This window comes from Astatotilapia calliptera, chromosome 7 (assembly GCF_964374335.1).
Source record: "Astatotilapia calliptera chromosome 7, fAstCal68.1, whole genome shotgun sequence".
In the NCBI taxonomy this organism is placed as follows: Eukaryota; Metazoa; Chordata; class Actinopteri; order Cichliformes; family Cichlidae; genus Astatotilapia; species Astatotilapia calliptera.
The window spans coordinates 38,366,858-38,380,932 of record NC_137428.1 but is presented as its reverse complement, the minus strand read 5'-3'; the positions used below and the strand labels follow the sequence as shown (position 1 = coordinate 38,380,932).

The 14,075-nt window shown below is 39.9% G+C and overlaps 1 protein-coding gene across 1 annotated transcript in view; it reads left to right on the top strand.

Annotated features, from left to right (window-relative positions):
• dcc (DCC netrin 1 receptor) overlaps window positions 1–14,075 on the top strand; it is a 355,407-nt gene that overhangs the window by 244,629 nt on the left and 96,703 nt on the right. The window contains exons 13-16 of the mRNA XM_080303632.1: window positions 4,678–4,819; window positions 7,367–7,477; window positions 8,844–9,038; window positions 12,157–12,252. Coding sequence (XP_080159758.1) covers window positions 4,678–4,819; window positions 7,367–7,477; window positions 8,844–9,038; window positions 12,157–12,252 — 544 coding nt within the window. The remainder of the gene's footprint in view (window positions 1–4,677; window positions 4,820–7,366; window positions 7,478–8,843; window positions 9,039–12,156; window positions 12,253–14,075) is intronic.

Here is a 14,075-nt window from a genome sequence, read left to right as displayed (position 1 = left end):
GTTTATTCTCCTACCACCTGGATGGATGGATGGCTGTTTTAGAGGCATGTTTTCAGCACATACATAATGAAGAATGGGAATATTCAGTCTAAAAGCACACTGATGACAGTGTGCATCGATAAAACAAGAAAACATGAACTACTGTTTCAAACTGACACATTTTGTTAGATGTCATGAGAACTGGGTGTCCGACTATGGCCGAGCAGTTGAGAAGTGAGACTGGGGTTGTGCCTGTCTTTTTTCACCTTTGTGCTCCATTAATTTATCATCAAGACTTTCATTTTTAAAGTTTGACTGTAGCTTTTAAAGGCAACTGAGGGAGAACAGAGGAAAGATTTCTTTTGTTCGAGATTGCCACGATTTACTAGAACTTAGGTCACTCTGGTGACACACTGATGGAGATCCAGCTAGTGTGAATGAGACACAAGTGCAAGTTGTCAAAACGATATTTCCATGCAGCCAAAAGCAGTGCAGATGTTCATGAGATAATAATACTGAACATGAGGGAGTGTTTTAGATTTTTACAGGCAGAGTCAAGGAACATTATGATGTGCCTATTTAATAGCTTCAAATTTTTGGATACAGAAATTCTATCCATATGTTTTCTTTTCAGACGATGTGTCCATGTCAGTTCAGACAGTGTCTGCCATTGGTTGGTGAGCAAAACTGCAAAACTGTGTTCAGGTTCACTGCAGTGTCACTGGTGTCGTACCACATGTGAGTTCATCTGTCCACCCGAGTGACTGTGAAATCTGACCTTGGTTCCTTAGATTGTGCATTTGGATTAGCCTTAGTACCTTCAGTAGGACTTGATTGCATTTAAAGTTACGTTGAAAGTGGTATATTTAGTGAAAGAGCCTAAAATGAACAAAAGGAGCTGTTAAGGAGGAAGAGGAGCACTGCTCTCCAGATGGAGAGTCGGTATGCTAGCAGTATTGTCCTCCTTCACGGTTTCCCTCTTTTTGTTCCCATGGGAGTTGTTGCAACATGAATTTAACTTCTAAACTGTTTCCATGGAGACCTCACATCCAACTGTGTCCTGTCAAAGTGGCTAATTAGTTAATGAAGCACGTGGCAATGCCCGACCAGAGAGAGTGAGAGAGAGCGAGAAAGAGTGTGTATGGAGGAATCTGGCCGACTCTCACATATATTCAGTTTGTCCCTATCCCCAGCCCCCTCCATCCTTCTGCCTCTCCTCTCTTCCCCCTCCTCCCTCTCTTTCCTCTCATAATCAGTTCTGCTGTAATCAATTAGCTGGATGAGGAGCAGCAGAGGGAACAGGTGCAGCTAAATGTTAATGAATTCCTCTGCGGCCATCCTCACAGTAACACTGGCTGAATATTTAAACTGCTTGTTGGCCCAATGACTTCACCGCAGCTGAAGCAGGGATCCACACACCATTGCTCTGTGTCTTTTTAAATATGTGTTAATACGGCAACATGTGAATGTGTGTTCACATGTTGGCATATGACAATCCATTTAGTTACCTTTTTTTTTTTAAAGGGTGACAACAAAAGATGTTGGTTCTAGATTGGCTGAATAACGAACCAAAGACCCAAATACACAACACTATGAGAACTATTCAAAACTTTAACTTCAAGGACTGGTGACACACATGTGTCTGGTCATTTTAGGTGAGTGGAAAGCAACACGCACAGTCTTTAAAAAAGACCAAAAGTACTTATACTGGAAACTGGAAAGAATAATTAACTGGTCAGATGCAACACTGAGGTAAAACTGATTAAGACTCCAATTTTTACAAAATGAATATAAACTCAAAACAGAGCGTCCAGCATGTATTAAAAATGTCACATCACAAATCACATTTAATTCAATAATGTTTAAAAAGCACTTTGAGGTATGACTTCATGAACAACATGCACGAACCCTGTGCAGCACCACGGCCCAAGCCTGTTGGGTCCTAACGGAAAAGTTACATAACTCACTAAAGCTTCGCAGTGTTATTGAAGCACCTGGGCTCTGTAGTGTGGTCATCTAATCACATTATTTTATTGCCACCTAATTCAGCCAGTGTCTCAGTTAATACCCTTCTACACATCTAAATAAAAACTTCTCATATTAGGCATGCTATATCTACAATCTCTTTTGCAACACATGTCAGCCATTCACCAGAGTTTGTTGTTGTTGTACGACATCTGCAATGTAGTACACACCAAAGTGTAGGGATGTTTCCACTTCTTCATGAAGTTTCATGAAATTCAGCCAGGCACGTTTTGCATGATCAAGCTCATAATCAACAAATTCCAGTCTAACAATAAAGAGAAATAACATAAATACGTAACTAGAAGAAGATATAGTCTGGGGTTAGTACAGAATCTTTAGATTTCTAGATGTTTTAGACCCCTTAGTTTAAAGTTTTTCACTTTATTGTATGGTAGTTTTAATATTCAATGCATATAACTGAGGTTTGATCACATCTTGTATGCTTAATAAACTAAATGAACAAAGCAAAAACATGTTTTAATTTGGGATATTTTACATACGCGTTTGTACTGAGGATAAATTATCTTTATAACTTTATACGCAGGCTAACCTTGCTAAACTACTAAGCAGTATATTTGCTGTGTCTGATCTCTACAGTAGGGGAATTTAATTAAAAGTCACATGACCTATAATTCTGACTGAGGGTAATGATGTCAAAAACAAGCCACGGGGGATTATTTTATCCAATACACATCATTTCCTCCTTCCGTTAAATTTCTAAATATCCTCCAGTTTATCAGTTTAAGTTGGGATTTCTGTTATTATCAGTTACACCCACATGTATCAGGTGAACGTCTGAAAGAGATTCATATGATGAGAGAAAAAAGCAACGGAGACACAGAGAGGATTTTTCTATTCTAATTCATTAATCTTCATTCATTAATGTTCAGCCCACCTGACACACACACACACACATTTTGGGTCACACTGAGTATATCAGCAGGCTGGTTGATGGCAGCTGCCTCACAGAGCAGAGCACACTGGGGGCCAGGCAAACATCTGTTGTGTGTGAGCACGCGTGTGTGTGTCTGTTTGTGTGTGTCAGAGGTGGGTTGTTAACATGCAAATAAAGCAATTAAAATTCATGCGACACACACCCAAACACACAGATACACACTCACACACGTGCAAATTGAAATAGAAACACAACAGAAGCCAGATGAGCTTCTCTGTTGATTGCTGATCAGATTTGCATGCAGACCGTTTTCACACTCTCCTGCGATGAACACCAATACTTCCAGAAATTATGCTGTATTTATGTGTTTGTGATATATTTTGACAGCATGCAGTTGAAGTTCCACCCTCGGGATTATTTAATATTTTATTTGCCCATACATACAGAATAGAAAACACTTTGTAATTCCCAAATCCATGGAGCATATCACAACCATGATATCAATGTAAAGATCATACTGTCACGTCAACCTTGGTATGCCTCTAGATAATTAATACTCCATGTGAGCTGGTGAGGGTTGAAGCTGAAAAAATGAGTCTTTAATGTTCTTTTTTTAATTCAGATTTTAAAAGTTAATTTGGACATGGACTATTAAACTGAAAGCCACATTATCGCTCTGATAATAGGTCTATAATTTTGGAACAAAATTTTATGTTGGTGGTTGGAAATGATTCTGAATTATTACCCAAAATTAAGAGATTTTAAATCTACATTAAATGACCCAAACTGCCCATAAAACCTGTAAATCAAACCACATAGAGACAAAAATACCACACCAGAAGCGAGCAAGAAAGACACAGAAAGTGCGATGTAAAAATAATTACAAACACATAATTTGGACTACACATTAACCCAAATCATTCAAAAAGAGTTGTAAAATGTCCAGAAACAGGTGAAAAAAGAGACAAACAGCAACTACCAATGAGCCCAACATGCTCACAAAGTGATGAATAGGGATTATAAAGAAATCTAAAAAGATACAGTGGGATGCAGGAGAATTTTAAAGAAACAGATAAAATACATACTACAAAATATATAACTATACTACCCAAATAACTGGAACAAATTCTGATGGGCCTTAGGATTCTAGATGCATTGCCAGGTTTTTGTAGCTCCATGGATTAGGGGAGTGGCTCACTTAGCATCAGTCACCAAAGCAATCAGTGTGTCTTGCGCTGTCTTGCCTCCTGCTCTTGTGGAGTTGTTTGGACTTGTTTGATTTATGTCATTTTCTTCTGTGTGATCTCCATATTTTGTCCTTCGAAATGAGTCAGGGTCATGACAATGGAAAACAACTGCAAAGGTGCACAAAGTTGCTTCAAAAAGACTCACAATGACCTCAAAGAAGTTCAAGACACAACAGAGAGACCCATAAAGAGAACCAATTAGATTCAGTTCAGTTTTATTTATAAAGCACCAAGGTGCTTTATATTGTAAGGTAAAGACCCTACGATAATAGAGAGAAACCATCAATGACCAGAAAAAAATCAAACGAATATTTTTGAATAAGTATTTGTCCACAGTGGGAAGAAAAAACTCTCTCTTTTAACAGGACGAAACCTTTGGTATAACCAGGGTCAGGACAACCACGCAAGACATTTGCAGGACAATAAGAATCGAAGTGAAACTGTATGAAGGACTATGAACTCTATGAACCTCATCACCAGTCAGATGATGTTTGGCACCTTTGTTTACTGTTTTCTATTTCTTTTTTCTAGAGCATCAAAGTATCCTGGCAGCCTCCTCCACGCAGTGCCCAGAATGGGATCATCACAGCTTACAAGATCAAATACAGGAAGACGGGCCGGCGTGGAGACCAGGAAGCCATCGAACCCAACAACTTCTGGTACCTGTTCACTGGTAAGTCTCTTCAAACTGGGATGTGATTTGATTTAGTCTGGAAAAGAGAAATGGTTAAAGATGTATCTGCTGTTGGCTTTATAAAACATCACTCAAGCAGGAGCATTTGTTGGGAAATTTAGCACAGAAGAAAGAGAAATATCTTGTTTTTTTTCATGCACACAGTACTTGTTAGTAGGATCAATTCAGTCTCATCAGGGGGCTGTTATCTCTCAGAGACTACAATATATCACCAGACTCATCCTTTTGTATTTGCCCTCATTTTCTCTCCCAAATAAATATTTTAAAGCTGCACTCTTTGTTCTTACAATGACTCTGTTTGTTTGGCCCAAACTACACAAAAACTGCTGTACAAATCTGCAAGACTGCAGCCAGATATATATATATATATATATATATATATATATATATATATATATATATATATATATATATATATATATATATATATGGGGATTTAATGAAAGCACAGAAGATTGTTTTCACTGAACGTGATGGGAGTCTGACAGTCGGCATGCGTAAATCTTCAAATAGAGACAAAGAAGACGTAGATCCTAAAGATATGTGTGTGTGCTTTAATATGTCTGTGGAACTGTCAATTTATTTCTTTACTTTGGTGAAAAACAGCTGCAAGTCTGGGTCTGTGTGTGTGATTGTGTGTCTGCATTCAAACTGCCACCAGCTATTATTTCAATTTGAGGTTTGCAGGATTTGAATGAAACTGATCTTCCTTTTCATTATTTTCCACTGATGGTTATCTTCATCTGTCTGTCTGCATCAGAATTCATTGCCCAGTGGCAGCTCTGCTTTTGTGTGTGTGCGTGTTTGGAATCTGATCCGCCTGCTGCAAGCCCGGCCGTCAGCAGTAATCACTCCTTTTTATTGTCTGATAATAAAAGACAAATTTAAATTAATAAAATTATTTCTTGAATAAAAAAAAAAAAAACTCAGCTTCTCAGAGGAGGTGAAAAGAACGGCACATTAAACAAACATACTTAACGCTAACATTAAAACTTAAATTTACTCCATTTATGTAATGACACGTATTACCTAAGCCCCAAATCCAACCATGCACTTTCTTAACTGCTTATCCCACATAGTGGAACAAGCAGTGGGAATTTCAAGGTAAAAAAAATGTGTTTCCTTTTTTGAATGAGAATGATTAAATATTCTTCAGAGTACTGTCTTCTCAAATGTCTGCATAGTTGTGGTACGCATGACATGCTAGGTTTACTTGGCCATGTGTGTACTGGGCATCATTGTCACAGTTATTTAACACTTCTGAACTCTGCTCCTTAATAGACTGTAACACTCTGAGTGTTCTGATATCAGGCTAGATGGCTTAAGTGGTCCAATCATACAATCTGACAGCAGCACAGATTTAATCACTCTGGTTTCTGGTAGCTTTTATTTGTTGTACTTTTTTGTAGCCTTGCTCAATTCCTCCCCTCTGCGGCAGTAACGGTAACACCAGCTCCCACTTTAGTTAATTAGCGTGGGCTACAAAAATGAGAAGGTAAGGCTCCTTTTGAAGCTGAGAGACTCGGCAGACCCGGCTATTTAAGCTGCCAATCTCAAAACTCACACAGAGCGCAAGTGGAGTGCAACTCAAATGTTAGACAAGGCCTTAAATTGCCTGAAGCACTAGGAAATTGTTGGTCTTATGCAATCCAACACTGTCGGCCTAGGGTGGGTTACAGTGCCAAAAAGACGATCCAAAGGCTACCAGAAAGGAGAGGAAAGAGCTTGCTATCTTTATAGTAACTAAGGTGGATGGAGGGAAAGCGCACAATTATGGTGTGAGCCAACAACCTCACGGTAAATGGTCCACTTGGGAGTCCATCACTAACAGGACCATTACTGACACTGATATTTGGAAGATCTCCCAAGCAAGTCTACAACCTGGCCAGTCTGCCAGTAGCAACACTCGACACTGGAAAGAGCAGAACTAGCTGGTTAGCAGCAACTGAATTTTAAAAATAAGGGTGAGGGCACTGTCCAGTCTTAAATTGAAATGTTGGCTCAAAAGAATGAAAAAGCTCTCGAATCATAAAATAAACTTGGGTAGTGGCCAGTTAAGCTAGAAAGCCTATATAAGACTTAAGGTCTGTCAGAGAGGTCCATTAGAAATGTTGTGGAAAAAGGCACCAAGACCACAAGTGCAGTGCAGAGGAGCCTTTCAGCATTTTGAATTAGCGTAGGTGAAGACTAGTACACAGCTCCCTGCTACAGTTACCTGTGCTGACATTCAATTGCAAACTTTAAACTTTTATAAAAATCCAAATATTGGAGTTATTCAATTTAAACAACAATCACCACACAGTCGATATGACAGTGAGCCTCAAGTGGCCATTTGAGGAATTGTATTTTTTGTATTTCATTTTTCAGTCCTGGAGTGGCACTGGGTCCATATATGACCATTAATGACTGTGACACCGTGTTGATTGTGAATCGGTTATAAGCAGCAAACCCGTGTTTTTACAGCCGTACAACAGGAAAACGATGATGGCATAATGACATGCTTTCACTCTCTTTTTCTCTTTCCAGGTCTAGAGAAGGGCAGTCAGTACAGTTTCCAGGTAGCAGCAATGACAGCAAATGGTACAGGCCCGGCCAGCGATTGGTACACTGCTGAGACGCCAGAGAATGACCTGGATGGTAAAAACAGAGAGTGATAGAGCGTGTGTGTGTGTTTTTGTGTGCATGTGTGTGTGACAGCGGTGATCTGTATAACAGGATGTAAATACCTCCACTGCCCTAACACTCGCATAAATATTTAACCAGTTAAAGAAGGGTGTCGGGTGGATTGATGGAAGTTTTAGCTCAAGGAGGGGGATGTGAGAGGAGATGGAATAAAGCGGAAAGAAAAGGAAAAGCAGTCGTCCATGTGTAAGAAAACAGAAAGATTTGCTTCATTTAAGCTTAAATACTAATGAATGAGCAGTACATGAACAACGTAAAGAATTTGCACATTTGCATATGAGGGTAGATAAAAAATGTCATTTGAGAGTTTTTTTTTAATTTGTCCAAATAAAAAACATCTCTTTCTCCCTCTGCTTTCTTCTGAATTATGTAACAGTCACCGAGCCTTCCATTTGGACTGCTATCTAGCATTCAAAACAACCATAATGTAGTACTGAACAAATTTGTTTGTCAGCAGCTACTCTATAACACCCTCAGCAAAGACATAAGTGGAGGATTTAGTGCTTTAAAGTTAGTCTGTTCTCCTCATTTCCTGTTCTATATTCTTATTCATGGACTAAAGTACTAGAACAGCTTTGTATGACCCCTGTTATCTTATACTGGGTCTTGGTGCATCCCCTCAGGTTATCAACTATCTGAGACACATTTCAGCCCCAGAATGTATATTTTGATGGGACATAAGTATAAAAGGTACTCTTTAAAGATAAACTGATAACTCAGTTATAATGGTTACTGTATATTCATAAGCATTAAAACTGTCTTCATATCTGCCTACAGCTACGTTATCGAGAGTTACAAAGCCATTACGAGGCTACAGACAGAAGCAAAAACAATCAGCAGAAACAAACTGGCTAGCAGCTCTGGGGATTTTCGACCCTATAACTCTTAGCAGAATAATTTAAAAAACGATAACCAGCTCAGCACCAGGATGTTCTGGTCAGCAGGATGCTACAGAGATAAAAACAACAAACACATCCATGCTAACTGTGTTCCTGGGCCGGGACAGAGGGAGACACAAATCTTATTTCGATGGATTATCACTCAATAAAGTGATATGAAGCATCTCCCCCCGAGGACCGAGAGTGCTCTAATCTCATCTAATCTGTTCCCGAGGAATAATACTAAGTGTCAGGTCTTTTTAGGGGTAACAGGGTTAGCATTTGTTACCCACAGCTGCTCTAAGTACCTGCTTCTGTGAGCACTAACAGGGTTAGCTTTAAGACTATTGGCGGTGGTAGAGGTCAGTGATGTACCGATGTCCCCAAACCACAGTGCTGTCATCGTCTTTGTGTCTGACATTTTATTGTTGGTTTGTTTGCAGAGAGTCAGGTGCCTGACCAGCCGAGCTCCCTGCACGTCAGGCCGCTTCCCAACAGCATCATCATGTCCTGGACTCCACCGCTCAGCCCTAACATCCTGGTCAGGGGTTACATTATTGGCTATGGAGTAGGCAGTCCCTACGCTGAGACGGTCAGAGTGGACAGCAAGCAGAGATACTACTCCATTGAAAACCTAGGTATGAAAGTGGCTGGAGTGACTTCACCTATAGTTTGCAAAGAAAATGGATACCATTTTCATCCAGGACACATTCAGCCTACATTACCCGCCAGCTAGTGCCAACAAAAGGAGACAAAATAGACCTTCCAACTGAGAGCTGTACTTTCAAAGTCTGATTTACTGCAAGCAGTGGACAGGTTTAATATTTGAGGCCAAAACAGGTCACCATTTCTTATGGATCGACATAATTTTTCCTGCATTTTCATTACAGCTCAATGTACTGAAACAAAACGGTAACATATGCTGATAAATCATGAATATTCAAAAAGCGTATAATTGTTACTAACCAAAACAGAAGCACAAACATCTTTGGCAGTCTGCACCTCAAAGCAGGACTGCAGAGGTGATTGAGAGGTCCATTTCACTGCCTCAGATTAGTAAGGGGTGGGCTAGCAGATTGGACTGTCTATAGCTCTCTGTGCTGGGTACTCAACTGTTTTCTCCTGTTTTTGGTTAGACAGGGAGCTCACCACTCCCACTGTACTTAGTGAGTCAATCAGACTCACTAAGTTCCTAACTCCTGTATCCAGATGGATGAGTGATATAAAACTTCATCCCTGTGCAGTTGTTATGAAGGCTGAAATTATCCATAGAGACCAAAACTGTTATCAGTAAAAGGCTGTATACATGTTAATTTCTGCTGTAAAGTTGGACATTTTAACATTGGAGTCTGTGTTTATCAAAACGAGCCAGAAGATAACCACCACCAAGGAGATGGTTGTTTTTTTTTTTTTTATTTCATCCTGAGAGGCTGCTTGGCTTATTTTTACTGTAGAGGCACTCTTGTGACACAAGTTGCTCATTTTTATAGGCTATTCACCCTTTTACTAAAGTCAAAGTTTGTTAAAATTCAACCTTGCTTCCAAAGAGAACATCTTAGAGTATGAGATTATCTACATCCAGTGGGAACCGTCTTAATGTAATGGCTCTTATTTGACTGTGATTTTACATACACATACACAAAAAGCCCATTAGGACAAAGTATCACAGTTTGGGGGAAAAGTTTTGGATATTTAGATACTGAGACTGTGTAAAACAACTAATGTGGACAGAATTTTACTTATTTCAGCAAAGTGTTCATCCTTTAGGAGCTAGGTGCCTTACTGTGAATTTAGGATATTCTGGATCTACTTAGTGTCTGGCTAAAGGGCAAACTGGCAGAGCTGTAGGACACCTGATGCAACACCAGGCCTCATAGCCAGAAACACCTGCAGTCATAAGCAGAATATTAATCACCAATAGTTTCCATCACTGTCAGAACCTTTTTTCATTTCTTGTCCTTCCTCTTATCAGCGCCAAAATAATTCATCATGTCATGGCATTTCCAGCATGCTTATCAACAGCACCTACTTAATAAGTTCATCCTTCATAAATCCAGCTGCTCCTGCTGACAGCGTGCCAATATTGACACACAGCGTTTGCCTCTTCCATTAATTCATTATGAAGATGAAATCCCCCCATTTAATTACGATCAATAATTTAAAAGAATTTAATAAGAAAGCTGCTTGAGGTGGAAATCTAATTGTGAAAGGTCGAAAAAGAGAAAACATCCTCCCCAGTGAGTGCAACAACCAATTTGCATGCCAAAGAAGACAATAACAAATAGGGTGCAATTTTATATGTGGCTGAGAATTCCCATCTCAGGTCTCATAATGGAGGAGTGATGGAAAAAATAAAATCGGGCCGTTGTGTTGCATGCACACATGGGAGTGAGTGCACATATGTACACGGTATTTATAATTCATAGCGATCATTAATTCATGCGTCTGGGGAGCGGAGCCGCCGTGTTTGCCTAACTGCTGCGAAGGTTTGGCGCAACATGGTGAGAACATGCAGCATCATCACGCGTGACCGGCTGTGGCAGGATGAGCCGCTGCATGATGATGACTACAGATGTCTGCGGCAAGGGTGTGGCTAAGCGGGTGGCTGTGACTTGGCCACTAACCCCGCCAAAATTATTTGTCACATCAGTGGAACTGTGGGCAGAAAATATGTGGGAAAAATAGAACAAAATAATCAAAAAAATGCAATTATATGTAGTGGAAGCTCTGACAGCTAGTTATGACTTCAAAACAATAAAGTTCTAAAAACTGAATCCCCCTCATATTCCTCATGGTGGTTTGGTCCACTGCCTACAATTCTGTAAGTCCTTTGAAAATTTACAACAAAGGATGTGTGAGACGATTTTCTTTACTTCTGCTACTCAGCTCAATAAAACATAATTTAGTTAGAGCTACTGTTGTCACTGGGAGATTGATTGCCAGCAGCAATTTATATTTGGCAGCAGGACTCTCTACTGAGAGCTCTCCAGCCTTTCATGTGCATATGTGGAACGTTGGAGAGCAAGCATGACAAGCAAAACCCACAAAATAAAACAGGTCAGGGATCAATCATCACAAAAAACATGATAAAGTGGGTTACCAATTGGCTTGCAGATGCACCGCTGCACCGTTGACTTTGTGGCCCAAATAGAAAGGAATGTTTGACCTACATGACCAACTTGGCCTTGATTGTTGCTTCTTTAGTTCAGCCACACCTGCCTTATATGGACCAGATGAGGCATTTGGACCACGTCTGTCCCACAAACTCTTTGCTTAAACTAGTTAAAGCCAGTTTATGACATTTAAACCACATGTGAACAGTAGGACACTTCTGACTGCGCATCTAAGGTATTCTAGGTTAGGCCCACCTCATTACTGAATCTTGTGCTTTTGAGTTATACCAACTGATAACATGGCAGTCCCCCTCTAACACCTCATTTTTAAAAATCCTGTAACATTGGCAGATTTCAAGTCCTGCATCTTCTTGAAAAAGTGCAGCTTTCTGTGTTTACTGTCAAACTACAGAAAAGTTACAGTCACTGAGCAGGGTTTAGCTAAAGACTTGTGTTCATGTCGAGTCACTTTGGTCAAACTAGTCTTGACCTTTCCCTGCTTACTTTTAATGATGCTTCCTTTAAGTAGACCCTGCTGAAACACATAGAAGACAGCAAGCAATCAGTTGCATCTTAACATGATAATGTACTGTGGCAGATGCCATTTAAAATGACTCGCTCTCTCCGTCTTTCTTCTCCTCAGAGCCAAGCTCGCACTATGTGATTTCCCTGAAGGCTTTCAATAATGCTGGGGAGGGAGTCCCTCTGTACGAGAGCGCCGTCACTCGATCCCTGACAGGTAGGATGACTCACCAGGCGCCGATAACAATCCTAGTAATCTGTGTTTACAGAGCACTAAGGCATCAGATTTGATTAAAATATAATAACATGCCAGTGCATAACATGAGGCTTATATTAGCAGTATTAGCTGTATCACTAGATGGAGCGTATGTGTCCAACAGTATTAGTAGCTTTTTGGGCATTTTAAGCCTTAGCATTAGTAGTTGTAGCTGAAATTATTAACTTCAGTGGAAGTAGCGGTAGCAGCCATTGTAGGAGCAAGTAGGATTAATAGCTTGAGAAATAATAACAGTATTACACTTACACTTTTACGTCATATTTTGCTTACTGTAATAGCCCACCTATCAAAGTGGACACACACCTAATCATGCAGAGGTTTAAGTCCAGTTACTGTTTGAACAGTTGAGTAAGATGAAGATTGTATCAGGTTGTAAACATGTTTGCTTTCGCTCTCTTTTGGAGCCAATTCGAGTGGCCACTAGAGAAACTGTGGAAGGTTTTGGCACTTCCACACTGGCCTCATTTTTCAGTGCTTGAGGCTGCAGCTTGATCAATATCCAAGTCAAACTCATGACTGGGAAAATCAAACTTTTTGAAAAGCTGATATATCTGGCTTTGTGCTTTTAAACACTGAAGGAGGGGCTAAAGCAAGCACACAGAGATGGCTTTAATCAAATTTTTTTGCTGTTTTGTTTGCAATTTCTCTTCCAGGCAGGTTTGAGCTGATGCTAGTGAAACCAGTGTAGTTATATTTTTGATTTAGAAGAGGCACTTTCTAATAATTAGGCTTCAATCTGGATGTGAAGTCCTGAAATATTAATGCCGAGGACTCTGCTAACATGTAACTCCACAGCCTTTGGTGTGTTTAACATGTACTGTAGTTATATTTGTTTATATATTGATTGATATAATGTTTGATGGCTTATACCCATGCCTTTATACCATGTGTGAGTGTGTGAAAGAGAGAGAGACTCATTAGCTGTCCCTGCAGACGATGAGCTGCAGAAGTGAGATAAATGAAACACATCCAACTCAGAGCCAAGTTTCATCTTATGAATTAAACAGCTGGCCCTTCTCTGCACGCCCAGCAGCCTGCAGCTGACATAAATCCTTTATAACTCTCATAAAACGGTTCTACCCTCATGATGTGATGATAGTCACAGGAAAAACCAGCAGTGGAGAAAACTTGGCTCACCAAAGTTTCTTAACCTTCAGTGCTGGATGTTTTTGTGGGGAAACTCACAACGAGGTTATTTTTAACTTGTTGTCTTTGATTGAGATTTCTTTAAGAGAGGAAGGGAGAGGCGGTGGATGGGAGATAAGGGTCAGATGTGGATCTCATACAGAGAAAAACAGAAGAAAGGGTCGCTGGATAGAGAGACATTTCATCAACTTTAATGAAACCCCATGGAAAGAGTATGGAGGCAGAAAAATAGATGACCAAGAAGGGCATAAAAGTCCAAAAGAAGAGACAAAGGATCAGGTGTGGTCATGTTTACAGTGAGCAATACTTTTTCTCTCTGTAGTTCTGCAGACGTACAATAAAAAGTTAATTTTTTTATAGCAATATAGATACACCTGCAATTCTGCAGAGATCTGTAAACACGCCTGGGGTTCTGTATTTGTAAACACATCGAGAGACCTTTTGAATTACACAAACATATTTGGTCTTGTGGAGAAACACATAAGGAGATGTATGGATATTTGATAAACACCTGCGGCTGTAGAGATATTGTTGAAAACATCTGGAGTTCTGTAGTAATGCATCTCCACATGTGGAGCTTTTTGGACATTTCTAAACACACCTGAGTGTCTGAGAGA